Genomic DNA, 26,733 nt, shown 5'->3' on the forward strand with positions numbered 1-26,733 from the left:
GAGGATTACCTTAAATCGATCCGGAGAGCACGCAGAGATGACCAGGCACCTGAGGACGAACTAGAGAATGATGAACTACCTCCAGAACGCCAAGGAGACTAATGGCCTTCATGAACTTTGATCTATGATAACATTGTACCTATCTGCTGGTTGGCGCTGAAACACCATTTGGGCGATGGAGAGGTACACGAGTGAGGACATTTACTGGACATCGCACCCCAGTGGTAACGTATACCAAGGACCGCTCTCTCGGCCCTAGCCTCCACCGAGGGCGGTACAGATTGGAGCTATGGGCCGGATAGTGGCAGCGCGCACCTTCAGATGCTCCCCTATCGGGTATTCCCCATTGACTTATTGCTTGTTTGGCTGATTGCCACCCAGGAGTTGGGGGGGAGGGGAGTGAGGGGGGGTTGTTTTTGGGGATCTTATGGCTGCTGGCATGATTGGGATGCTGGGGTGGGTGGGGGGGGATTGGACTTCGTAAGGTTACCATTACTTGAACTGTGCATATATATACTGGCTTGGTGTTGGACTTGGCCCTCCGGGCGCAGGTGTGGCTTCATGGTTTGGCCTAATTGGGCCCCTTCTTCTTTACTGTCACTATTCCCATGGCTGCTGTAAACTCGACTGCGCGATTGACATGTCTTTCTTGGAATGTTCGGGGGTTGAATGATGCTCGGAAATGCAGGAATGTTATTGCCTATTTAAATAGACATCATATACAAGTAGCTATGCTGCAAGAGACACACATGCCCATACGCAAGAGTACCCCGTTTGGACTGAAATGGGCAGGGGCCCGCGCATTCTCTTCCTATTCGTCCTATGCAAGAGGTGGCCCGTGGCGTGCCTTTCCACCACATTGGGGAGGAGGCGGACAGGGAGGGGAGGTATGTTTTGCTATGGGGGAGGGTGGGACATGACATCTATTTATTTGTCTCAATGTATGCACCAAATGTATACTCACCTGCCTTTTTTTCTACACTGTGGGGTAGAATTGTCTCGATTGGGGCGCGACATGTCATCTGGGGTGGAGATTTTAATCTGGCGCTGGCGCCCTCCCTGGATAGGGCAGATGGGGTTAGCTCCTACAAGCCCCGAGCTAGGGAGGTTTTGGAGGGGGTGGTAGAGGAGGGTGGGCTGTTTGATGCCTGGCGACAGCTACATCCCCACGGACGGGAGGGCACACACTTTACGTCTCACACCGGGACTTGGGCGCGCTTGGATTACTTTTTGGTAACCCGGAGCATCACTAAGGAACTGTTAGGAGTCGACCATTTGCCCAGAACCTACTCAGATCATAGCCCTGTTAGACTGCAGTTCCGGACTCCTGGGTGGGACAATCCAAGGCCGCAGTGGAGGCTAAGCCCAGATACACTTCTTGATGAGCTTTTCCGTACAGAGCTAGGCGAGGAGATTAGGGATTTCTTCCCTAGGAACAAGGGCTCAGTGGAATCAGTGGAACACATATGGGAGGCTTTCAAGGTCACCATAAGGGGTTTCTGCATATCTAAAAGCCATGGGGTTCTGCGGGATATTCTACGTACCATCACCACATTAGAGGGAGAACTGCGAGCACTAGAGCTTCAAATGGCGACAGGGGACGACCCACACCTACAGATAGCCTTTAGGGACACACTATCCAAATTTGAGGAGGAGGCTGCCAGGGAGGCGAAATACCGGGGCAAACATTCGACACCGTCAAACATGAGAATCTACTAGAACTACTAAACACAAGAATGGGCCTATCTGGAACTGTCCTCAAGTGGTTCACTTCCTTTCTTCACAACAGGTCGCAAAAATTCAAGAGCAACAACCTGATGTCCTCGCCAATACCTGTAACGCTAGGCGTCCCCCAAGGATCTTCTCTATCCCCAACTTTGTTCAACCTAGTCATGGAGCCTCTCACCACCTTGCTACAAGCATCCAATGTACGCTTTCACATGTACGCTGATGACACCCAACTTTACCTCAAATTACAATCACCCAATGACATCCTGCTCCTGAACACAACGATCAGTTGCACCCAATCCTGGCTTGCCGATAACCACCTCAAACTCAATGCCCTGAAAACAGAGTTCCTTCTGATCTCACCTCCAGCTAAGATATCAACCACTCAACATTGGCTTAAGCACCTAACTGCACTCGATGTCCAACCCACCATCGTGGACTCAGCAAAATCTTTAGGCATAACTCTCGACACTAATCTCAACATGCAGCAACATATCAGCAAGGCAACAAAGGGAGCGAACTTCCAGATCAATACTCTGAGGAAACTCAAACCCTACCTCCCGGCCAAAGACTTCCAAACTGCAGTACAAGCACTAGTCATCCCACAAATTGAATACGGCAGCACCGCCCTCTGCGGACTCCCCCTAACTACAACCGCACCACTAAAAGCTTCTCTAAATGCTGCAGCGAGACTCATCACTGGGTCAAAAAAGTACTCCCACATTACCCCTGACCTGAAATCCCTGAATTGGCTGCCTTTTGAAGGCAGAATACAGCTGAAAATCGCCTGCATGACACACAAGGCGGTACACCTAAACTCACCCGGCTACCTCGCTCAGAAGTTGACAATCTCTGGGGGAATTAGAAACACGAGAGGCACAAACAATCTCCTGCTAAAACCTCGAAGATTTCGGAAGGAAAAAACATACAAGCGCTCCTTCTCAGGAATGGCGCCTAGGATCTGGAACTCACTCCCTCCCGAAACCAGGCTGATCTCCTCCACTACACTCTTTAAAAAAGAAGTAAAAGCTATCCTCATGGCTAAATACACTTGAGCTGCTATCTCGAATCCCATTAACACCTTGCACCGTTCTGTATTACATGTTTGATTCTTGACTTATTTGTATGAGTTGTTGTATCATCCACATGAGTGGTTGTGTCACTTAGTAGTACTATTATACTGTGATTTATTGAGTTACTCGTCTGAATATGCTCCCCCTTGCACCCTTCTATGTAAAGCTTGATTAGCCTGTTTGACTTTGCTCCCTCATGTACCCGTCTATGTAAAGCGCTCTGATATCTGTGAAGATCTTGTTTGCGCTATATAAAACTCTTTAAATAAACATTGGGTGGCCCGGAAGTACTGTGAAGGGGATAGGCCTGGTAAAGTACTAGCCTCACTCACGCGCCCACCGCGAGCACACAACATCATATTAGAGCTCGCTGATGAAACTGGCACGGTCACTAGAGAATCGGATGAGATACTTGCTGCATTCACGACGCACTATTCAACGCTATACACTTCCAAGGCGGAGGCGGATGCTCCATACACTGACTATATGAACGACGTGGCGCTATGCTGGCTCAGCGATGGCGATAGAGAGTTCCTAGCGGCACCTTTCGAGCTCGAGGAGGTGCGCGAAGCCATTATGTCCCTCCAAAACGGGAAGGCCCCGGGACTCGATGGCATCCCAGCCGAATTCTACAAAGCTTATATTGATATTATGGCACCCGTGCTGAGCGAAGTCTTCACCGAATCGTTAGCTGATGGGGTGTTGCCCCGCTCTATGCGCGAGGTGGTTATCACCTCTCTCCTGAAGCCTGGTAAGGACCCCGCCTCTTGTGACTCTTACCGTCCACTCTCCCTTCTAAACTGTGATGTGAAGATCCTCGCCAAAGTTCTCGCCACAAGACTCTCCCTGCTCATGACTAGAATTGTCCTGCCCGACCAATCTGGCTTCGTGGCGGGTAGATCCACTTCCCATAATCTCCGCACTCTTTTCTCCCTGCTTCGTTCGGTCCATCCTGATGTGGCGGCTGTTTTCTTAGATGCTACCAAAGCATTCGACTCTGTCGAATGGCCCTACCTCTTCTCGGTCCTGGCCCGCATGGGTTTCCCTAAACTGTTCTTTGCCTGGGTGCGCCTCCTCTACACAGACCCCACGGCGAGGGTGCTGATCAATGGGAAGTTGTCGTCGCCTATCAGCCTCACGAGAGGTACCCGCCAGGGATGCCCGCTCTCGCCCCTATTATTTGCTATTGCGGTCGAACCACTGGCATGCCGCATGCGCCAATTGCACCGAGAGGGAGCGATACAATGCTTGCAGCGGCAAATCGATGTGTCCCTCTATGCGGATGACATCACACTATATGTCAAGTTCCCGGATATGCATCTTAACCCCCTGCTTCGTGAGTTCGTCCTTTTCGGAGGTCTGTCAGGTGTTCACATCAACTGGGCAAAATCACAATTTTTTCCCCTAACGGATGCGGTCCGTGACTTCCCACTGGATTACCCATTAGTGTGGTGCCGAGATGATCTTCGCTACTTGGGGATCCGTGTGGCACGAGATAAAGGTGAGACACTCCGCTCCAACTATGGAGTAGCCATAACCAAATTGACTGCCTCCGTCGACAGGTGGATCACGTTGCCACTCTCCATGGCTGGCAGGGCCTCCCTCATAAAAATGGTTATATTGCCCCGTTTCCTGTATTTCTTCCTCAATATCCCCTACTATCCTGGCGCTTTCTTCTTCAAGACACTCCGTGCTGAACTGCGCAGACTTTTTTGGGGTGGCAAATCTCCCCGACTACAATGGTCCACATTGATCCTTCCCTATGACCAGGGCGGTTTCGACATCCCTGATTTTGAAGCATACTACCTGTGCGCACAAGCGCATTTTGCCTACCACTGGATGGCTCCTACCCCCTTCATGCCGCACATAGCAGTGGAAGACTGGATAGCACACCCACTTCCATTGAACGGCCTGATACACTGTCCCGAGACTTCCATCTCTACATCCAACACATCGGTGTCATGCACGCTAGATGCGTGGCGGCGCATCGCTCGGCGGCTGCTCTGCACGCTGCCCTACTCCCCTAAACTACCTCTTGCCTATCACCCAAAGCTTGCCTTGTTATCGGAACTGGGGTTCTGGCAGCTCTGTGATAAACTTCATGTCACCTGCTGGGGAGATCTGTTTCACAACGGACTTTTCAAATCGGCGGATCTTTTCTTCAAAATGCAGGCACACACGCCCCTTGAACTTTTTTACTATATTCGTCTACGAGCTGGGATGCGGGACATCCTTCCCGATTACCCTGCTGAACCTGCGACCTTGCCACCGCTGCATCACCTTTTGGAGTCACAAGATGGGGCCCATTTGGTCTCTGGGCTCTACCGCCAATATCGCGGAGCTGCTCCTTTGCCAGTCTCAGCCGCCCGATTGCGCTGGTCAGCGGAACTTGATACTGAGGTCTCAGACGACCAATGGAAGTACTGCTGTACATTGACTTCCCGCATTTCTGCCAGCTGCAGGTTGAAGATTATACACTATAAATACCTGCAGAGGGTTTACTACACACCGGTCCGGAAATATAAATTCGGACTGGCCGATAGCGACCGCTGTTAACGATGTCGAGCTGAGCATGCTGACTTTCTCCACTTGGCATGGTCCTGCCCCCAGATTGCTGATTACTGGCGACAGGTCATTGAGGCTGTTGCACAGATGGTGGATGAGGAGATTCCTGAGGACCCTCTGGTAGCCATCCTTGGGTATACAAAGCACTTATCTAAGGGATGCAGAAAATTCGCCGACATAGCATTCCTCCTGGCCAAGCGACGTGTCGCTTGCCGTTGGAGCAGAGGCAGAGCGCCCAAGTTCAAAGATTGGCTAACTGATCTAACATATTGCCAGGATCAACATACCACTTTTTCTGAATTATTGCCTCTCACAAGTAGACCTAGGGACATTTGGGACCCGCTGGTACACTACCTGCTTAAACGCTCAGACGATGATGCGCAATCGGACGATGAGCCCACCATTCCTCAATCACAATAATACTTTCCACTACATTCTGACTCTTGGCTGTGTAGGCCGCGTGCGGATTTCCTCCACTTAAAGATCCTCTGTGCCCCTGCTGTCTCCTCGTAAGGCATGCGGCCCAAGTCTCCATGGTGCTACCCCCACGCCCCTTCCTATGCCCACATTCCCTCCCAACTATGTAGACGAGGGCCCCCCTCCCCCCCCTCCGGGAAACATTATCCTGCATATCCCCCCTGGATTTGCGCTATCACCCCCACGAACTGCCGCTCATCTAGAAAGTTGGGCCTGGGACATTCATCACCCCCACACAAAGGCACCAGGCAGAGCCGCCACAATACACCACCACCGTACATTAATGTTGCACAGTAATGCACCACCGCCTTAAAGTAACCTCGTTGGGATGTTTGTTTTTTCTATTTCTTTTCTCTCTCTTGGATCTTGTTTCTCCAAGTTAAAAAAAAAAAAAAAGAGTGGGGATCTCCCCTCACACAATGCTGAGACGCTATTTATTTCTGTAATGCGCCGCCGGGCCCCCGGGATGCCGGCTACAAGGCTGTGCAAAGTTACTTCTCTATTTGCTGCCGGCCTCCGGGTTGTGGGAACCTCAGGCTGTGTATCCTACTGTGCTTGTATCAATAAAGCAGATTTGAACACCAAAAAAAAAAACCTCTTTCTAAAAAGGAAAGTCTTATACAGTTTAACAGTTTAATAAAGGGCTATAGCTAATCAGAGAAGCTAATCTCATATTTATTTTAATCCTAAATAAACCTTGAATATAACTATAGTCTCCACTTGGTGCCAGTAAACCAATTTTTCCAAAAAACAGTCAGCAGTTTATTTCAATTACAGGAACCCGTCACATAAACAAGAAAAGAGAGGAGATGGTAAACACTGTTCGGGTTAGCAAAACCTGTAGCCCCTTAAAATTATTCTACAGCTTGCATAATGATGCATCTGAATTGAATACTTACCCAAACTGGCCATCAAAGAATATGGCACGCTCCTCCAGAAGATCTATAATTCCTTTCAGGTTGTTCTCCAGGCCAATGGGTATCTGAACGAAGGCTGCATTCTGATTTAGTTTGGCTCTAAAATATAATTATAAAAAATCTTAACACCTTTCTAGTTCAGTATTCAAGCATTATCCTGTACACATTTTGGTAAACCAAGTAGCGTATAAAGGAACGTGCTTGTTGAGTCAAATAATAATACATTTGGTATGCAAGGGAAAATTCTTTTGCAGTAAACACATAATCAATCAAGTGACTTGTAAAGCGAAACTACTCGCCTATAAGGGTCTCAATGCGCGAGGGGGACAGGGAGGGGGGCTGCTGATCTGTCAAAGACACTGTGTTTCAGTCAAAGAGCCAGGTCTTGAGGTCCTTCCTGAATTGGGGCAGTGACTGTGATTGCCTGAGTTGGAGAGGCAGGATGGTCCAGGTTTCAAATGTTTATTACCAGAGTCATTTGTGTTAGCTGGCCTGACAGATGAGATCTGAACTGTGATATAGCCTCATTGTCCATCCCTAAATTACATTATGAGTGTAAGTGCCTAGCCATAAAGAGATTAGTGACTCATTTCATATTACACCGACCTTTACAGGGAACAAAATATTGAAAACTCTGATGAAATAGAGCCCCATTTACATTTAGTGTCTTAAGACGCATTCCCACACATGGCACTAGAATCCCTGATGTACCCAGTGTCTGAGCTAGAAGTGAGAGAATCCCTAAAGGAGATCACCATACGGAAAACTTCAGGGACAGATGCGGATTATGATCACACATGGACCTGCTGATCCTGCAACTGACAAATATATATTTGGTTGCCAAGGAGCAGGGTTTCTCCCTAATCTTCACATGTTTGACAGGGCCTGTTATAGACTGCTATCCATGCCGAACTTAGACTATAAAATCTCTACCCTTTACTCATGATGCAGGTCCACCAAGATCACATAAGAATAATTCCCACATTAAAAAAAACCCTTGCTAAACCTCAAAAGACTCTTCAAAATACAGAAGAAGACTTCACAGAACTTCCACTATGGTGCCGTGGGATATCGGTCATCTGAGAGCCTAATGTAAGCACTTGTATGAATAGTGTAGAGGGGTGACTTGATTAAGTTGATCTCTTTACTGGATCTCCGTACTCTATCCTGATCCAGAGTATGTATAGGAAAAGTTATTTGCTCCCTTTACAGGTAGTGCTGGGGTACAAAACAGGGTTGTCATCTCTACCTTATATTATTTTCTTTGGCGATGGTGGCATTCTTCGATCTTTTGAGAAGAAGGAAATGTGGCGCATTCCTCTAGCAGATCATGTATTTCTTTATACGCGATGATAAGCTCCTATATTTGAGAGAGAAGCCCACAGGTCTGGGACCCACAATATAACACATTGTGGAACTTGGTAGAATAGCAGGCCTTAGAGTTATCTGGCACATTACTGCGCTTTCTCAATAGCCCTAGACATGATGGACAAACATTTAAAACTGGAAGATTTGAGGATTACCTAGGAGCCACACCCACATTCCAGTATTTGCAGAGGGGGGGTTTGACCATTCTCCTCAACAGTGCATCTAGTTTTGGAGATCACTTTCATTATCAGTAATGGGTTGGACTGTTTGCGCCAAAATTGTAATGTTACCTAGGATCTCATATTTTGCCACTATACAGTTTAGTTGCCAAGGAGAAGTTTTAGAGAAACAGATTCTCGGTTGAGGAAAATATGCGGCAATGGCAAACACAGGGTGGCCACATCAAGCTGAAGGTACCAATGTCAGACGGGGGTTTAGGCGGACTAGATTTTGAGCTTTACTATTTAGTAGGTGGCCATACGACTCAATGGGGTGCGCCTACAAGAAAATACCAGAGTGAGCACGATCAGGGCGCTCTAGCTGCTTTCTACATGGAAGTATAAACTGGACATTGGGTGAGCCCCAGCTCCTCTGACTAGCAGTGAAGTGGTAGAAGAGGTCCGAGCAGAAAACAAATCATGTGTCAACGGATGGTCTTCCAAACCCTCAAGGACAATTTAGCACTAGCAAGTTCGCTGCATGTTCAAAAGTTGGGAATGTGGGGCTCTGTGCAGCAGCTGGAGAACTAAAAACACGAAGGGCTTAATTACGACTATAGCGGTCCTTCAGACCGCCGTAGTCGCGTTGTTGGTCTGAGGACCACCAGACTGGCAGTCCACCCACCTTATTAAGTAGTTCGGCATTTGGACTGCCACTGGACCACTGCAAACAGCAAGGATCCCTGATCCTGTGGCGGTGGCGCAGCGGTCTGAGGCAGCAATATGCTGGTGGTGCCGCTTCGGCACGGTCGACCATATTTAGAGTTGCCTTACCACGACCCTATCCACAGCAGTGAAAGTCACCTCTGTGCATGGGGCTGCATGAAGGGGGCCACATGGTGTGCCTCCCTGTGTTTATGCTCCCCCAGTTCCTGCACAGGAAGAAATGTACAACATGGTGCATTTCTTACCATGCAGGTACAAGCTTCGCGGTCCAACAGCACTGCCTTTCTGTGGCTCTCCTTATAGAGCTTTAGATAGGCATCGCCATGGTACCGCCGACCCTCCAGGATTAAACTCGTAATCTAGTGGGTGGTCAGAATTTGAGTTTAGTGGTCTTTCTGCAGATGCTGGGGTGCCAGCCCACAGGAAGACCGCCAAACTCATAATCAGGCCCCAAGTATCCTGCCAGAAGAGCTAAAACTTCCAATCAGTCTGGAATGCGAGTGTGCCAAAATAAACCATTTCAGAAAAGGGTTCACAGAACTCTAATGGGGAACATCGATAGGGATAGATTACTAGCCCCTGAGAGTTGCTTATCTGGGCTTTTTCCTCCTCAGACAGAAAAAAGCTAGTAACATATTTCTGAGCTTAGCATTCCTGTTAGCAAAAAGGAGATCAGCAAAGCCACGTCCAACTGGCAAGTAGAAAAATTATGTGGAGAGCTTGTGCCTTGCTATTTATGGCGAAAGTAGATGGGGAGAGTGTAGGTGCCGAAAAGTGCATCTCTGACACAAACTATTGATTTCATTTGGGACAGACTGTGAGTGAAGGGAAAGGTGGATGTGGAAAGGTTAAAAGATTGAAAGAGGCAGTGAAGCAAAGTGATTGGTTGTGAAGAAATGCCAGGATCTCAGATATAGGCACTCTACTCTACTCTAAAGACCAACAAGAACCTCTCCACAGTGTGTCTGTAAGTACGTTAATGCCTCAAAACCAATTAGCAGATAAGCCGGACATAACCTAAAAAACTAGGCTAACTGGTATTAAATAGAATACCGGACCCATGTGAGATTTAGGATTTATGTTTAGATTAACTTCTTTGATATAGGTCAATCTTGATAGGCAAAATAACTACGATAAGAAGGACCATTCTTTTTCGCTGTTGTAGGGATGGGCGTCCTATGATCAAGATATGGCACTGCTTTCTGCTATTGGTTGAATACAAAACGAATAAAACGATTTACTAACAAATTGTCTCTTTTTTGAGCTGCAAGACTGAGGTTGCAGAGAATCTTGCAACAAAGACCTTGGATGTTAGACAGATTATTAATCTGTGAAATGTCAAATTCTGACTTTTGTCAGGTCAACAGTTTGTGTAGATCATGAGTACATCCAGGAATTATAAATAAATAACTCCAAAGAGGAAACACGAATAGGTCACATACATCTCCTTAGGCCATTGTGCCTTCTTTTGTCCTTATATAAACATTTCTGTATTTAAACCCAACAGGATCAGTATTATTTCTGCTTACTGATCTAAAATAATTTATAAAAATAGACACAGTCACTTATTTAAAGGGTTGCCAGGCTGTCAGACCACATGACATAAAGCAGGAGGAGCATGGATTTCAAAACGTGGGACCAATGAGCTAAATAGCACACACCCACAGCAGTCTTAAAAACCGGAATAAAAAGAGAAACTAAACAAATCATGGATATTCTGTGCTCACGTGGATAGAGCTACTGTGATACTGCAAGAGTCTCTTCCATCCCCAGAAAAAGGTGGATCCTCCCGGTGCTAAAAAGATTGCAATTAAGACGGTGCCGTATTGCGTTCTTGGCGATACAGAATTTAGACAATGTATTTACTATCGCCTTTGTCATTGCTTTTTTAAAATTCACTCAGGATATGAATTTATATAATAGTTTGTTTTTATCTACCTTTTTAATGTAATTCATATTAACTGTATTGTATTACTGTACTTTTATAGTTATTTCTTGTAATATAACTGAATAAAGTTCTTTGATTTGATTTACTGCAAGAGTCTCGAATAATCTTTTGACTTTTTTGCAGAACGACAAGTTAAATACTCACCTCAGCTGCTGCATTGCCCTAACTGGATTGGCACCTGCCCTATCCAATTTATTGATAAAGGTAAGAAAAGGGACATTGTAGCGTTTCATTTGCCGGTTTACAGTCATAGTCTGGCACTGGATTCCCCCAACAGCACACACGACCAGAACGGCTCCATCAAGGACTCGCAGAGATCTTTCCACTTCTATTGTAAAATCCACATGTCCTGCAACAGAGTGTGCATAGGAGATTGACTTATGGTAAAAAGACAAAAAGTAAAAAGAGCACACAAAAAGAAAAAGAACAGAATGAATAGAGCAACGTGAAATGGTTTTCTTGTGCATAAATAACATGTTCAATTTTTCAACGGTAGTCAACAAATGATGCAAATGTACAATAAACAGCGTTCTTGCAAACAGTGATAACAAGGACTGATGGGAAATACGGCTGTGAGCTAACCAGAACTGGTGAATGCTCAGAAGCTCCTATCAAGTTTCCTATCAAGTTACTTTGCCTGTTTTGGTTGTCAGACCATCCACGTAACACAAATACTGTGCCAGCAAGGCATACAATATTGCTTCTCTTTGAAAGGAGCTTAGCTTAAAAAACGTCACTTAAGGGTGTCACAATTCTGCCAATTGTAATCGCACACTATCATCTTTGGTATCCACCATTATCTTTCTTATGAGCCGTAAACTTTAAATAATTAGATAGTAGCGTTTGAACCAATATCACAATAATTTAACAATATAATCATTTTGTAAAATATCTGGAAAATATTTTCTTCTTGTGAGAACACTTACTAGAAACAAGAAAATGTTCAATTGCTCAACATTGTTTTCAGTCAGCTATGGCATGCAGTGGGGTATCTGATAAAATCGCAACCAAATATCTAATTGTCAGCATACCTGGTGTATCGATTATATTGATATTGGTATCTTTCCATTTTGTGTAAGTGGCAGCAGACTGAATTGTGATTCCTCGCTGTCGCTCGAGTTCCATGGAATCCATTACAGCACCAACCCCATCTTTTCCTTTTACCTGAACACAAACAGGTTTTCAGTACATGCAAAGTCCTACTGCTACAATTTCAACATTTCAGCTACTAATGTAGAAAGGCAACAACACTCTATGGCTTGAGTTATATCATTTCTATTCACACAGCTAACAATACACTTACTTTAACTGACCTGTCTTCACATATCAAACAAATGGACAATTTCTTTTTTTTTTTATTTAAATCAAACGACTCTTATAGTGCTTATAGCACTATTTTGCGGAGTAGAACACCGATTAAAAGTTTTAGTCTAAAGTAGGATCTAAAGAGATGCGAAATCTTCAGCAATGGAAATTCAGGATGGTAAAGTAAATGACTGAAAAAGTAGACAGCCAGAACTTAAATCTGCGTTTGGAACATAAACAGAGATGATGTTCTAACAATCTGCCTCAACGACTGCAGTACTCACCCATACAATGGACCAGGAAAGTAAAAACGTAAATTGACTCTAATTAGCGGTCATAATGTATATTCTTTCGATAGTTCACACTGGACTGAAGCAGCATGTTTTCGATCTAACACAGAACATGAAGAACACTTGATCTTGATTGTGCTTTTGCAAGGAAAAGCCACCAGTATCAATAAAATCAGTGTGCAGAAAAACCAACAATTAATACAAGGGGTATCACAAAATGAACATGGGTGGAGGAGATTCAAAAACAAAAAAAAACAACAACACACGCATTCACACACAGACACACAATGATCCAAGTCATTAGTCACTGGTCTCTATAGCGCACTCTGTGGCGAGGGTCTTCCCAGCCTATTCTCTAGAGGAAGTAAACTATGAACTAGCCAGGTTAGCTGGACATCGGAAACTGTGACATGCACTTGACTGCGGTTGGCAGTGGGTTGTTGAGGTACTGTCTGACTTACTAAATATAAGCTGGACCTGCAGTCCAGCTCACCAATCATCTTTTGGTCTTGACTTTGTGTAAGCTTTGCTGGCGTATTCAGAGTGCGGGGCTGAAGGCTGTCCACTTACTCCTTATTAGGACTAAACTTGAAGGCCTAGGTAAAACTCTGCTGGAATGCCCGGATGACGATTTCCCAGCTGCATAGAAAAACCCAGCCAGAGATAAAAGACAAACAGAGAGTAACTTAAATTGCACTCTACCTCTCAGAAATAAAACGGAGGCTGGCCAAAGAATGTCCCTGATGATTGCATCGGTTTGAAAATATCTACTGAAGTTGCTCAAAGGTGACAGAGGTAGTCCGCTAAGAGAATTACTGTTGAAAGTAAGTCGGATTGGATATTATGCCTGGCAAGCACACTCCACAATGCACCACCATTATCTCCTTTCATCTACCTCTATAGTTGCAGTGGTCCAGCTAACCAACTTGTCAGACACCAAAAGACCCTTGTGGTTTATCGCAAACCTAGTGGGTCAGCAGCAATTATTGTGGGCCAGTCCATGTTTGAAACCGGTGTTCACGGTTCCAAAAAAAGTGTGAACTGAAGAACACTCGTAAGCAATGTTCCCTCTTATTTTTTTCCTCTGTGTGGGTCAGTGGAGGGTCTTTGTGCGTTGCAACGAGACTGCGTGTGTGTGCAGCGCCAAATATCACTCCAAACTTTTGATTGCAGACGTGAATCTCTAATGGGGAGAAGTCAATTACTCCCTTCAGTGCATCAGATAGTGTGAAGCAATAACTGCCCAATGCTGTTTAGCCAGCGCCTTTTTGAATTGCAGTCATGCGTTCTGGGAATAATCAGATCTATTTTCACTCAATAATTCATAGCGTCCGGTTTCAGTATGGCAATAACAATCAAACCAGTCTACCTACATTTTCCCCTTTGGGTACCCTTATATTTAGATCTTAAATTGTCTGAATATCTGCTGTCCAATTCCTGAATTGTAGATTGTGTGTGTGGTACAGGGCGTGTACTTTCAGGTTAATTTGGGCGCCTCAATATTTCATGTTGGCTCACAAGAATACAAGTTTAAAAACACAGCATGTAAATTTTTACCAGCACGCCATAGTTGCCAAGTGACCTAGTGTATGTGACCTCTTCAACCAGGTCTGGCTTTTTTAGCACCTTTCAACGTGGGATTTGCAGTTTGGTTACTCGATAATGTAATTATGAGCTTAAAAATCTGCCGCATTGAAATCACTAATGGCTGAAGGTTTCCTGTGTGATCTGGGGGCATTAGGCAGCTGAGAATATTCTGTAAAATCAATATAATTTATGGTTTATTAGCACGTGTAACACTCAGCCAATTCAGCTTAATAAGGTAAACATTTACACCCAAATGTGGTATATGTGGTGAAAAATCACGCAAACGCACAATCACATGTGGAAAGAACTCAACAGGCTTTCCTGCAGCCACCGCCACCCCCTCCGCCCTGAGCTGGGCACACACTAGGCATGGAAACGATACAACTGAGGGAGGAAGTGCTGGGGCTCTAACATCATTTTATTTGCTGTAGTGCAAAAGTGTTTGTGGTGCGAGATAAGGTCCGCGCGTAAACAAGGCTGCCAGGTCGGGATTTCCGCCCCTACCAGAGCGCACTGGTGAGGTTTAAAAAAAAGTATTTCTTTTTTGTTTAAAAGCCATGTAAACAAACATACACATTCTATTAAAGCTCTAAAATAGCAAAAAAATAATATCACAGTATTTTATCAAACATATAAACAGAGTTTTATTCATTAAGTTAATTAAAGAAGCAAAGTCGTAAACACTCCAGACATCCTTCAATACAGCACTAAAATGTGCAGTCTCTGTGGGTGTAAGGGTTTACAATGAGTCGATGAGTGATTGTTTAACATATCGGGCTCAACAAGAAAGGTTAAGAGAGTGACCAGGAAACTATGGGAGGACTAACATTTAGAGGTTTGAAAATCAGTTATTTTGACAGAAAAGAAGGTGGCGCGTCCACCCTTGGCTCTTCCCGCCTTAGAAGGCATTGCAGGCTGAAAATAGGCATGATACCCATTAATGCAGAATATTTCCATCAACCATATTTCCTGACAGCATATGATCTCAAAAGAGTTGACAAAAGTGGCCCAGTCAGTATTCGAAATATTTAAGCTGGTTCCCGCAATATTCTAACAGCCTTTCCAGCACAGCTTAATGTTTGAGTTATGGGCAATGGTACAACTATCTGTGATTGTTGAGTTCTATGAAATGCATTTTCAGGTTGGAAGTCCTAGGTAATAAGCAAGTCCCCTTTGCCCAAAAGGTTAATTGCTTCCTGTTTCGAGAGCTCGAGGTCACCTACCCCAGAGACAAAGACAAATTTAAGACTGTGTCCATCTAGGTCTTCCAAAGAGGCCAGTGTTTCAAAAGCACTGCTAGTTTGCAATTTAAACATAGGCCTATTGGGAACGAAGAGGTCGGTGCTCCCTGTATCATTTGACTCTGTTAGCACAGAAAGGCTATAGAAGTAGCTCAAGAGTAACACCTGTATAGATCCCCGGGGTTGGAACAGGCCATCATGAAAGTTTGAGAGTGATTTTGCCAACGTTGGAAAGTTGAGATTGATAATCACAAAATCTCCATGTACCTCCTTTCTACCCGGGCCTATCCAGGGGATGCTTCTGCCCATATAACTTCAGATGACAAATCTGAGAGCCATCCAATCTTGCTATTTAGCCAATCAGTTTTGTTCTGCAGGCTGAATTTATCTTCATGCGTAGATGCAGGTTTAGTCGGGACGTCCTTCAACACCACAACATACGGGGTACATTCAAGGAGTAGTTGGGGGAAATAAATTGACTTAATCTTCTTAATGTTAGTGACTTCCCTCTGAGTTCTCCCCAGCCAGTTTCCATTCAACCCTTCTTTACTATTGGATCGGCTCCTACTTGCTCTCCCCTAGCCGCCTTTGGTTGGGTTAACAATGCATTTGTTGTAGGCTGGGGGCCACCTGGTGCCATACTGGAGGCTTCAGGAGGAAAAGATCAAATAGCACTAATCATGGCCCCAGGACATGCAACATCTAGTGATGTCACAATCTGTTGATAAGTAGCAGAGAGGGACCTCAATTTGCTCATTTGGGCATTAATAACGCCCAAGTGAGCATAAATGGGTTCTTCAATCATGCTCAGCAGGGATTCCTTGAGGTTGCTGCATAGATCTTTCATTTTATCAATGAGGGAGTCTCCTGCAAGTATTCCCTTATCCTGCTTCGGTGCAAGGTTTGACGTGCATGGCCTCTTTGATTTGGAGCCTACTGCAGCTCTCTTCCTTTTTCCCACCTGAGATTTGGGTGCAGTGCCAATGCCAATGAGGAAGCGCTGCTGCACTAGCTGTGGTTGGCGCGGAGTCTAAAGGGCTTTGCTCTATGACAGAGGTAATATTTTCAACGCTATTGTCGCAACTTCGAGCTCTTATCAGGGCCATTGGGGACTTGAAGGAGGGAGGCGAGGAAAGTAATAGGTGGCACTCAGCGAGTTCGATCTCTTTGGTTATAACTTCAACTGCAAAGTTTCAAAAACCCATCACATGAAGTGCCTGGGGGAAGGGGGGAGGGGGCGATAAATTCACTGAAAAGAAGTTTTTAAGGAGACGGTACCTGTCAGTAGATGTACAGGGGGTTTCCCAGCCCAGCCTCCTATGGGTGATGAATTTAGGGAAGCGCTTTATAGCGCTGGCATGCAGCACACCCCTCCTTTCAATAATTAATACATTTTAATGGGAACCTCAATAATGCATGTTGGTTCACAAAAATACTGCAAGTTTAAAAAACAGGGCGTGTCCTTTCAGCTTAATCTAAAGATGCATGCTGTGTGTTTAAACTTGCTGTATTCTTGTGTCACTAAAGAGCGGCTGCTGTGCAGATTGTGTACTTTTAAGTATTCATTTTAATCACAGCTCGTGAAGGGGCTGCAATTAACATGAATACTTAATCAAAAGCACTCAATCTGCCCCGCACCCGCTCTTAGTAACACAAAAATACAGCAAGTTAAAAAAGACGGCATGTATCTTTAGATTAACCTGAAAGGACATGCGGTATTTGTAGACGTGCTGTATTCTTGTGTTACTACAGAGTGGCTGCGAGGCAGATTATGGGCTTTTGTTTAAGTATTCCTGTTAATCACACCTCGTGAAGGGGCTGCAATTAACATGAATACTTAAGCAAAAGCACTTAATCTGCCCGCACCCTCTCTTTATACAGTGCCTTCAGCCCAAATGCCCCAAGCTGAGCTAGACTCACCTGCCGCTCCCGTCCTCACTGCATCCAGGAAATGCTTGGTTTCGCGCTGCTCGCCTTTTAAAAGTGGTGGCGCGAACACTCTTGCGGGATGTCCTGTGTGTGCGCGCTCCAAACACGGCAGTGCGCGCTCTGCGAAAGAGGCACGCACGTTCGCGGGAACTCTGCTCGGAAGTTCATTTTCAATCACTAGATGTACCACATCACTCTTTCTTGTGCGATGGATTATTACGGTACGGTTTCTAAAGTTTACAAACTTTAAATGTTACTAACTTCTTCCACAGTAGTACTTTTGGAAGTAATATTTTATCATCCCTTTGTTACAGTAGCCTGGGTGTTTCAACCGGTGCTCATGAATAGAAATCATTTTCAAACACTGTTACTAGACGTCTAGCTGCACTAATTTGGTTCTGTGACTTATGCCATTAAGGTGTGTACCAAGCTTTGCAAACATTAGAACACCACAAACCGTGCAGCAAGTCAATTACTTTCACTGCTGTATTGCTTACTACTGTATTGATATCACCTCTGTTGCCTAGCAGTAAGCAATCAACGCACCATGTCCCCTGTAGCAGTGAGGAATCAACGCATCACCTCCCCTGCCAGTATGGAACCGACACATTGATGCTTTTCTGGTGCCTCACCTCCCCTGGGCCTCGCATAGTCTTTGATTTTGCCGCTTAGAGGAGCTTCGGCGGGCGCATGGGCTGTTCTGAGTTTTGTTCTTTGGGTGATTCCTTCGTGATAGGCGTGTGACTGTTTCAATCTCCTAGTCTGTCCAGATGCCATTCCTCAGTGCATCCTTGTGTTATGCTTGTGTGACTTTATTACCAATTAATGCTGTATTGTTCAACTATGACTCTTATGAATCCCCTTATGTATCTCTTGCAAACGTTATCACATAACATGTAAAGCGCTCTAATACCTTTGGGTCTAGCTAGCGCTATATAAAACTCAAAATAATAACATAGCTGCACATATTCTAGGTTAAAGTAGGCCAAATTCTGTGCTGATCCATTTAGGTGAAAAAATGTATCTAGTGGGAAAAACATAATGGATTCCACCAAACTGCTTGGTTTGCTGAAAACCTGTTCAGTAGTTTTTGAGAAATGAGTGTCACAAAAAGTTGTTAGGCACATACAGTGCTTAATTTGTAAAATTTGAAGTGCAGGTGCAAAAATCTTTGTCGGAGACACACCTACTTGTCTTTAGCTCCAGTGCATATAAGTGTGCATGGTTCTATCTATATGTCTGAGTGCATGTCTGCCTCTTGTGTCTTTGTGTGTGCACAAGTATTTAAGTTTGGGTGGGAGTTTTTAGGACTGTGTATGGAAGTATTTGTGTCTGGGGTGTGGGCATCTATGTATCTGGGTGTTTGCCTGTAGGAGTGTGTTATGCGTGTCCATGTTAATCTTTGGATGCGTGTTCCAGTTGCGACTAATGAATTCTCATGAAGTGCCTTTCTGTTGTAAAAAAAACAAAACTGTGTGCTTCTTGGTCCAGATGTTCCTGTGTCAAGAGGAGGGTGCGGAGGTCGACCCCTCCCCTCCCACATGGTTCTTCCACTCCTTACATTCCCCGAGACCCCGCACCTTCCTTGCATGCCTCTATTTCTCTCTGAACAGGTGTCTGCCCCGGCCTGTTCTTTGAACCACCAGTGCCCGGCGCTCAGCCGCCTAGCGAGGGTTCGCAAGCGCCTTAAGGCACATGAAGGGTATTTCATGAAGCAGGGGATTAAAACCTCAGCTCTTGAGAATTAGTGGGGTGTCTCAAAGAAGTGAAGGAAGTCATATTGGGAGACAGTGTCTCCGGACGATAAGTAGTTGTTGAACACTTGAGTTTAACAGCAACACTGTGCCACTGCCAAGTCCCGTAGCAATAGCTAACCATGGAAATTACTGTACATCACTTAAGTCCACCAGCGTGTGTAACCGGCCCTGCTAATTAGGTGCCGGTGCTAAGCACCGGCTCAAATTAAGCACAGGGCACATATTAAAGGGTTACTGGGCGAATGTCTTTTGTATATCTTAACCTTTAATTCACCAACAGTTCACAAACAATCCTGAGAACCATTCACAAGCCCAACAAACCCCACAAAATCCACTAAGAGCATTTATGCTGCTTTTCGAACTGGGGATAGAGCTTTAGAGGCATGGCTGCTGCAAAAAGAAGAAACAGAGGTTACTACTGGACCCAGGAAATTAAAGATAAAGGCACTTTATATCCAGATCTGCTGATATGACTAGCTCACCCGAGTTGTTCACGCTCACAGAGGTATACAAATAAATGTGGGCAGGACACAGGCGTATGAGTAAGCTGGGATAAGTCAAGTGTTTCCCCTGCGTTTAGGAGAAAAATGTGGAATGGGTCTCGCAACATCAGATTAGGATAGCTCACAGTCGCTTTAAAAATCTATGGATATACGTAGCCCGGTAAGAGAGAAAGGGATGGTCTGAAAAAACTGCACCCATGTTTGGCAGCTCAAATAAAACATCCTTCTTCAGAACCAACTTAGTTTCTCTCAATTAAGTAGGATTGTGCTTATAAGAATTATGGCCCTGCCAGGGTCCCCAGCATCCTGTAGAACTTCCATTCTGCCTTCCATCCCTTTTTAAACATCCGACTTCATTACTGCGATAATTCCTTTGGCAATATAAGAGAACAGCTGAAATAAAAAAACCTTCTCTTTGGGAGAGTACACTGCTCCTACTGGTGGAACCCATGGTGGGTTTCAGTGAGTGGAATATACTGAGGCTTGAGTCAGAAGCATTCCGTGAAATCCATGCTTGCACAAAACCATAGAAACATTTGGACTATTCAAATCACGTCTATAGATACTTTTAATTTATACATGTGATAGCTCCAAACAGAACCCAGATCGTCACGCAACAACTTAGAAAAAGGCAGAATCTCTATGTGCCTTAGATGTCAAAGCAGAATATGGGGGAGTTTACCATAGTCTGGACCTGAAATGCTATGGGGGCATTGTTCAAAGGAAACAGGAATGCTTTGAAGGTAGACTTCTTCAGCTGCTGATCTACAAGGCTAGAGGATGACCCTAAAAAAATACCGAAAAATATAAGGGGGATGTATGCAGTACCACAGCCTTAATAGAGAGGAAAACCTCAATTGTTTAATAAATACTAATAAAAAGTGTTTTAAAACTTCCTGTTGTAAGCATTGACTTCTTGTAAGCGTAGGTTGTTGGCTGCTCACCAAAAAAAAGAAAAAGTTCATGCAATGTTTGCAGCACATCTCTGTTTTGTGAAAGCGCTCCTCCACATTTCCTGCTACGTTTGTGAGCACTCCAGCCAGGAATTCGGTTATACAGATGCTTGTGATGTGGATGTGAATGAGATGCGGATGAAGTGTAATGAGGTGATTATGCAGATTCATGCTTGGTACTGAGGTGATGGATCAAAGTAAATATGCCAAAGCTGTACTTGTTGCTGTGTATATATATATATATATATATATATATATATATATATATATATATATATATATATAGGCCAACATCACAGCTTCAGCTGCGGTAATTATTTGGGGAATGTTACATTTGTTTTCGAAGGCCAAGATGTAAAGCCCACAATTCCTTTTAATGGGGTTTTTTGGGGTTATTTAGCAATTTCATCAAATATTTCTGAAAATGAAGCATGGCATTACAACACCAGGAATCCTTAGAACTGTGGCCTGCCTTGTGAGCAACACACAGGACTTTGAGAAATATGCTTCTTGCTACAGTTGCCCAATGTAATGCCTTCATGGCAGAGGTTATATGGTTATGTATACAGACTAAGTACTTGTCTTGCTCAAGCATTCTGGATATGCTGACATTTGGCTATTTGCGAATCCAGAATAGAGTGTGTTGCAAAGTCTAGGTGTGACAGCATTGGGGAGTTTGATACTTTGATCCTAGAGAGGAGGAGATCTGTCACAGTGTTCTCTTTATGATGGTGAAATTGCTTTTTAGTTGCCATTTTGACCTGTTCTGGCCTACAATTTGTTTAGTAACAAGACTACTTTAAACCATGAGAAACTTTAAAACACAGAGGATAAATCAGATTGACACTAATAAAAAAGGCTTGCAACCCAAGGAGAGGTAGAAGTTGCCATGTAATAATGGAAAGGGAATTATGTATACCTTGTACTAGCATTTGCCTTGCATTATCACGAAGAGATAAGCATAAATGTTTACAATAGAGTCCCAACTCCTCAAACAAGTATTATGAAAATTAGAAACATACATAAGCTGTACTACAAATATTTTAAAAGACTTACAACAAGCTTACAAAATGAAAGCATACATTTTAATTAAAGAGAAACATTTGTTACAAGTTGATTGAACAAAAAGCTAAATACCTCGTGCATTTGTGATATTCTGCCTGTGTAGTAAAGAATTCTCTCTGTTAAGGTGGTTTTTCCTGAGTCAATATGGGCAGATATTCCAATGTTGCGTATCCTTTCATTTGGAAAGATTCCGGAAGAACAATGCCTGAAGCTTTTCAATGCGATCTGAAAGACAAAAAGGTAAACATTCGTATGTTTCTCTACTTTTTCATTATCTAAAAACATGTTATTGTACTGTACTGTAGATTTATATAATATTGTACTAGCCCCGACGAGTCGTTTAAGTGCTTTGCGGAGCGGTAGCACACTACTCCATGGAAGCTATAGTTGGTTACTAGTACCGGATGTAAGCAGTGCAGTTAGTTGCAAATTAGTCCTGTTAGGGAATACGGTTACACATATTGAAGCAATGCTTATGTAGGCGAGATCAGCGAGTCTGAGGGGGAAGAGATCAATAGGATTTACTTTCAAAAGGTTAAGCCCTGGAGGACAGAGGAGACATGGATTTAGTTAATAGGAGCACTAAAATATTAATGATATCATCATACTCATGGCTTTTATTCATGTACGGACTTTAAACCCCTCGATGCTCATGACGAGCTCAGCTCGTCATGAGGTACACCTCTCGTACACTCATGACGAGCTGAGCTCGTCATGAACAATGGGAATAAATAAGCGCCAGCACAGGAGGGGAATACCATCAGCATTGATGGTGTTAAAAATATTATTAACTTCAGGAGGCTCAAAAATGTTCAGCCTACAGGAACTCAGTTTCATTTCGCTGACCCATACAGAATTAAACGTATCAAAAACGTCCAATTCTGCACTGAAAGTCTAACTGGATAAAACAGGAAAAATGAATAAGTGGTTTGTGTTCTTTTGATAAGAGAAAGAGAACTATTCTAAACAACATCACATACCTCTACGACAGTGTTTGTCAGGACATGTATCTTACCAAAGTAACAATTCTGAAGCAAAGAGTACTTTAAACGCGTTTTTAAAGTCTTTTTTTGTCCATGCTCTGGTCCACTTGATGTTATTCGGATCTCATACGTTTTCAGTGGCCAACACAGAGACACTTTCAGGAAGGGACAAGAAAGGACAGTTCTTCAAATTATACTCAACAGGATAGGAATGATGGATCCTATACCAATGGATAAGTGTGCAAAATGACAAATCTCATACCTTGAACATATTTGACAGCAGGACACATTTTTGGGGGAACCTGTAGCAAAGTGAACTTTTTTGACATGGACACCCCTACTTTTTGACTGGTATCTGATGCTATTGTGACAGAAGTGCACCGGGGTCCCACTATCCATGTCGCCAGTACCAGGTCTCGTGCCTTAAATTGTACGATTGCTCCCCTAATTGGCAATCCCTTTGGCACCTCCTTTAAGTCCCAAGTCAGTGGTACCCTGGTACCTAGGTCAAGGAGGCTAAAGAGCTTCCCCAAGGACTACAGCATGTACTGTGCCACCCTAAGGGACCTCTCAGCAGCAACATGCAAACTGACATTGCAGCTCTGTGTCTTGGTGCAGCGGAAGTGAAAACACGACATGGCCATGCCTGCAGGCACTGCATGCAGTGTAGGTAAGTCAACCATACAGCAGGCATTACAGCCCTAATGCAGGGTGCACTGTGCTACATGTGTAGACGCATCTGCATGAAAAGATATGCCCCTGTAATGTCTAAGTCAATTCTTAGACATCACAAATGAACAGGGAGGCCATTTTAAGTACATCTGATGGACATGGGTGTTTACGATTTACCCAGCTACATGACTGGTGTAGACCAGCCTGTCACCACAGACAGGGTCATGACCCCCTGCAGGTGAGAGCCTAAACTCTCTGTGGACAGAAACAATATCTGCTCTGGCCGGTGGTGTCGCCTCCTCCAAACCGGATGGCTAAGTACTTAGCATATCAAACAGGAGCTTCAAAGGCCTCTACCGCCTTTGATGTGCGACCACAGCTTCCCCAGACCGGGAAAATGCCGACCACACGCAATGGGCCCATTTGGAACGAGGATGGGCAGGAAATTAGACATGAGGGAGGTCATACCCCCAAGTTGAGCTGCCCGATGGGTCGAAGTAGGCCAAAAGGTGCCGAGGTCCTGAGACCCTCCAGATTCGAACCCTGCATTGGGTTTGTTCAGACTGTACTTCCAGTCACTGCCTGCAGCCTCTTTGAGCAGACATCCCCTCAACCGCGAGTGTCTCCTGCAGCACGGACAGGGCGTTCTAAAGACACCACTGAACCAGAGCCCTAAAGCCCAAGAAAAAGTGGACCAACAATGCCCCTACTTGCCCGAGCATCTCAGGGACGACCCTCCTGTGCATTTAACCAGACTGGCCCCCGAGTCCCAGCTTGCAGCCTCTTTTTTCCCCCAAAACTGTTTCCCATTAAAACCAATGGAGTGCCCAGCGCCGTAAATAACCTCTGTACCTGGGCACCCCAGAGCCTACCGAGGTCACCTGTTGGTGCTGTCTTGGACCTTGCCCTGTACCTAACTTATTTCCAGAAGATTGGTCCTGTAAGTCGTTGTTGTTAAGCACCTGCATTCTATTTATTTATTTATTTATTTCAAAGGTTTTATATAGCGCTGCTGGACCCAAGAATATCAGAGCGCTTTACATGGAGGTGAGAATCAACGAATGTTTGAGTGAGAAATAGAGAAACAAAAAGCAAAATATACGTAATGGAATCAAATATACATAATAAAGCCAAATACATAATGAAAGTGTAATCGGTAGAGCTTGCGTTATTTACCCCAGTATTTGATGAGAAAAAGTACTTTGAGTTCTTTTTTGAAGAGCGAGTAAGAGGGGTTGCAGCTTAGATCTTTGGGGAGAGAGTTCCAAATTGTAGGAGCGTTGCCAGAGAAAGCACGGGATTGGGTCTTTTGACATTTGAGTCTAGGAGGGATAAGGACAAGGGAGTTTGTGCTTCTCAGGGACCTGGAGCATCCTGCTTTGTGTAGTTTGTTTGAAAGGTAAATTTTTAATATGTACGTTTTACTTGGAAAATTCTGAGCTCATCAAAGAGGAGGCCAAGCGGGTCAACAGATTAGCCTGATAACAAGGTTACCTTTGGCCTTAAGCAAAGTTCCCTCAAACAGGGGATGATCGCCAGCCAAATCAGATTACGAGTCAAAGTTCTTGGATCAGATTTGCCAACTCATAGCTAAGAGGCTTTAGAAAAGTAAAATTTTCAGATTTAAAGCAGGATGGAAGTTTACGTTTTTTCATCAGTTTCTTAGACTGATAGAAAGCACTGGGCAGCATCAGTCATTGTTCCTGTGATTTCATCTGCACTCCAAGTGCCTTCGATTCAGCTGCTTGCTATTGGTCAGTCAAGTACTCTCCATGCTCTTGACTTTCTGATGGCAATGTTGGTAAAGCGGTCAGAGCATATTCAAGGACCTGATCTAGGGTTTGGGTCTAGTTGTAGTACAGCAGATAAAACAAAGGTAAACATCCTGAATAATATTTCTGTATAAGGAGACAAAATCCGAATATATAAGATTATTCTAGTGAATAACAATCCAGGAATATCCTGGTACAAGAATATCATAGGACAAAATATCTAAATTTATGTACATAAAGGAAAGAATAGATGTACTATTTTGAATTCCTCATCTACGTTCCTTGAAGATATATGTAGTGTGTAGGTTCACATATACCTAACTCTACATATAAAATCTAGATTAATTTATTTACTGATCACTATTTTTTTCGATGTTACGGTCTTGATATTGTGTGTCTTCGGTTTTCTGGGGGTTGATATTCAGAATACACTTCAATTCATACATATTTCGAAAAGATAAGCAACCTAAAACGGATACTTAGATGTCCCGAGGTGCTTAAAGCTTGGGAAAGAATTCTGGCACCAAGGAAACTAGATTTTTCCCATCTATAGCAATTTTCATTTAAATATTTAGCTATTTGAAACCCCTGGCATAAAGCAGTGGCCATAGCTAGTGCTGATGATGGCAAGGAAGCACATTCTAAGGAACTTGCAATTCGGGAGATTCACAGTGCTCGATAATTGCTCAGATGAACTTTGGTGACCGCATCACTTTCTGGACATCTAAAACTCCTGTTTCTCTAACTAGATTCCCAGTCAGGCTTTCGCCTTCATCGTAGCACAGACACCATGGTCAAGAACTTCAAGGTCTAAGGAGTAGGGCCTTTCAATGCATTAAACCGCTTCACTCACTCTATAATATTTTAGACAACTCTTAACCTTTTGTAAATTCAAGAATGGCCAGTGATAAAGTGGCTTTGAGGAGTTTTAAGCCATATTTAATGTGTGCGCCTTTCAAATAGTACACAGTGAGGACGATTGCATGTAGCACGTTCCGGGACTAAAAGTACAATATGCGGTATGGTGAGTGCTAGGGGGAAGGTTATTTTCATTGCTCACTTTTTCTTTCATCTGTACAAGATGTTGCTTAAAAATTAATAGAATGGTGTTTCTAAAAAATTAAAATGTGGACCAAGGATTAAGGATACTAGTATAAGAACTAGAAACAGAAAACTCAATTCACTTATATACATTAGCAAGCTAGGTGTGCAAATACGGTCTTGCTCTTCTAAGTGTCAGGGTAGATCAAAGATATTTGGAGTTCCCAAGATGATCATTACACTCAAAATTAGTCTGGTCCAATCGAAGCCTTGAAAAGGCTGCTTGATTGGCAGTGAAACCTTTTAACTAAACTGCATATCTAAAACTATGGGTTTATCAAAGAGAGCTCTTGTTGGACAATATATTGTGTTTTATCCACACCACAATTAATATATAAGGCACATTTGTTTCTATTTCATAATAAATTGTGCATGCACGCACATGTAGGACTCCAAAATTGAGAAAAGAACAAAAACAGATAGTTACTTTAATTAAATACATTTTGTTTTTACTGAGGTTCTGTTACACGTTGGGTGACTCCTATTGCTTATATTTGTTTTGGATTCATGGTAAAAGCAGTGGGATAACAGCTATTGTGGAGTACATCTGGCACTGTATTACAAATCTCACTTTTATCCCTAATCCCAAAGTGCTCCTTAGTCAATTTGAAAACG

General features: G+C 43.9%; 1 protein-coding gene across 1 annotated transcript in view; it reads right to left on the reverse strand.

The window, feature by feature from the left end:
- Window positions 1-26,733, reverse strand: part of GFM1 (G elongation factor mitochondrial 1) — a 245,147-nt gene that overhangs the window by 194,860 nt on the left and 23,554 nt on the right. The window contains exons 2-5 of the mRNA XM_086944222.1: window positions 21,663-21,815; window positions 11,992-12,124; window positions 11,105-11,309; window positions 6,743-6,859 (exon numbers count right to left, since the gene is read on the reverse strand). Of these exons, the coding sequence (XP_086800348.1) occupies window positions 6,743-6,859; window positions 11,105-11,309; window positions 11,992-12,124; window positions 21,663-21,815 (608 nt within the window). The remainder of the gene's footprint in view (window positions 1-6,742; window positions 6,860-11,104; window positions 11,310-11,991; window positions 12,125-21,662; window positions 21,816-26,733) is intronic.

This window comes from Lissotriton vulgaris, chromosome 11, assembly GCF_964263255.1.
Source record: "Lissotriton vulgaris chromosome 11, aLisVul1.2, whole genome shotgun sequence".
Lineage (NCBI taxonomy): Eukaryota > Metazoa > Chordata > Amphibia > Caudata > Salamandridae > Lissotriton > Lissotriton vulgaris.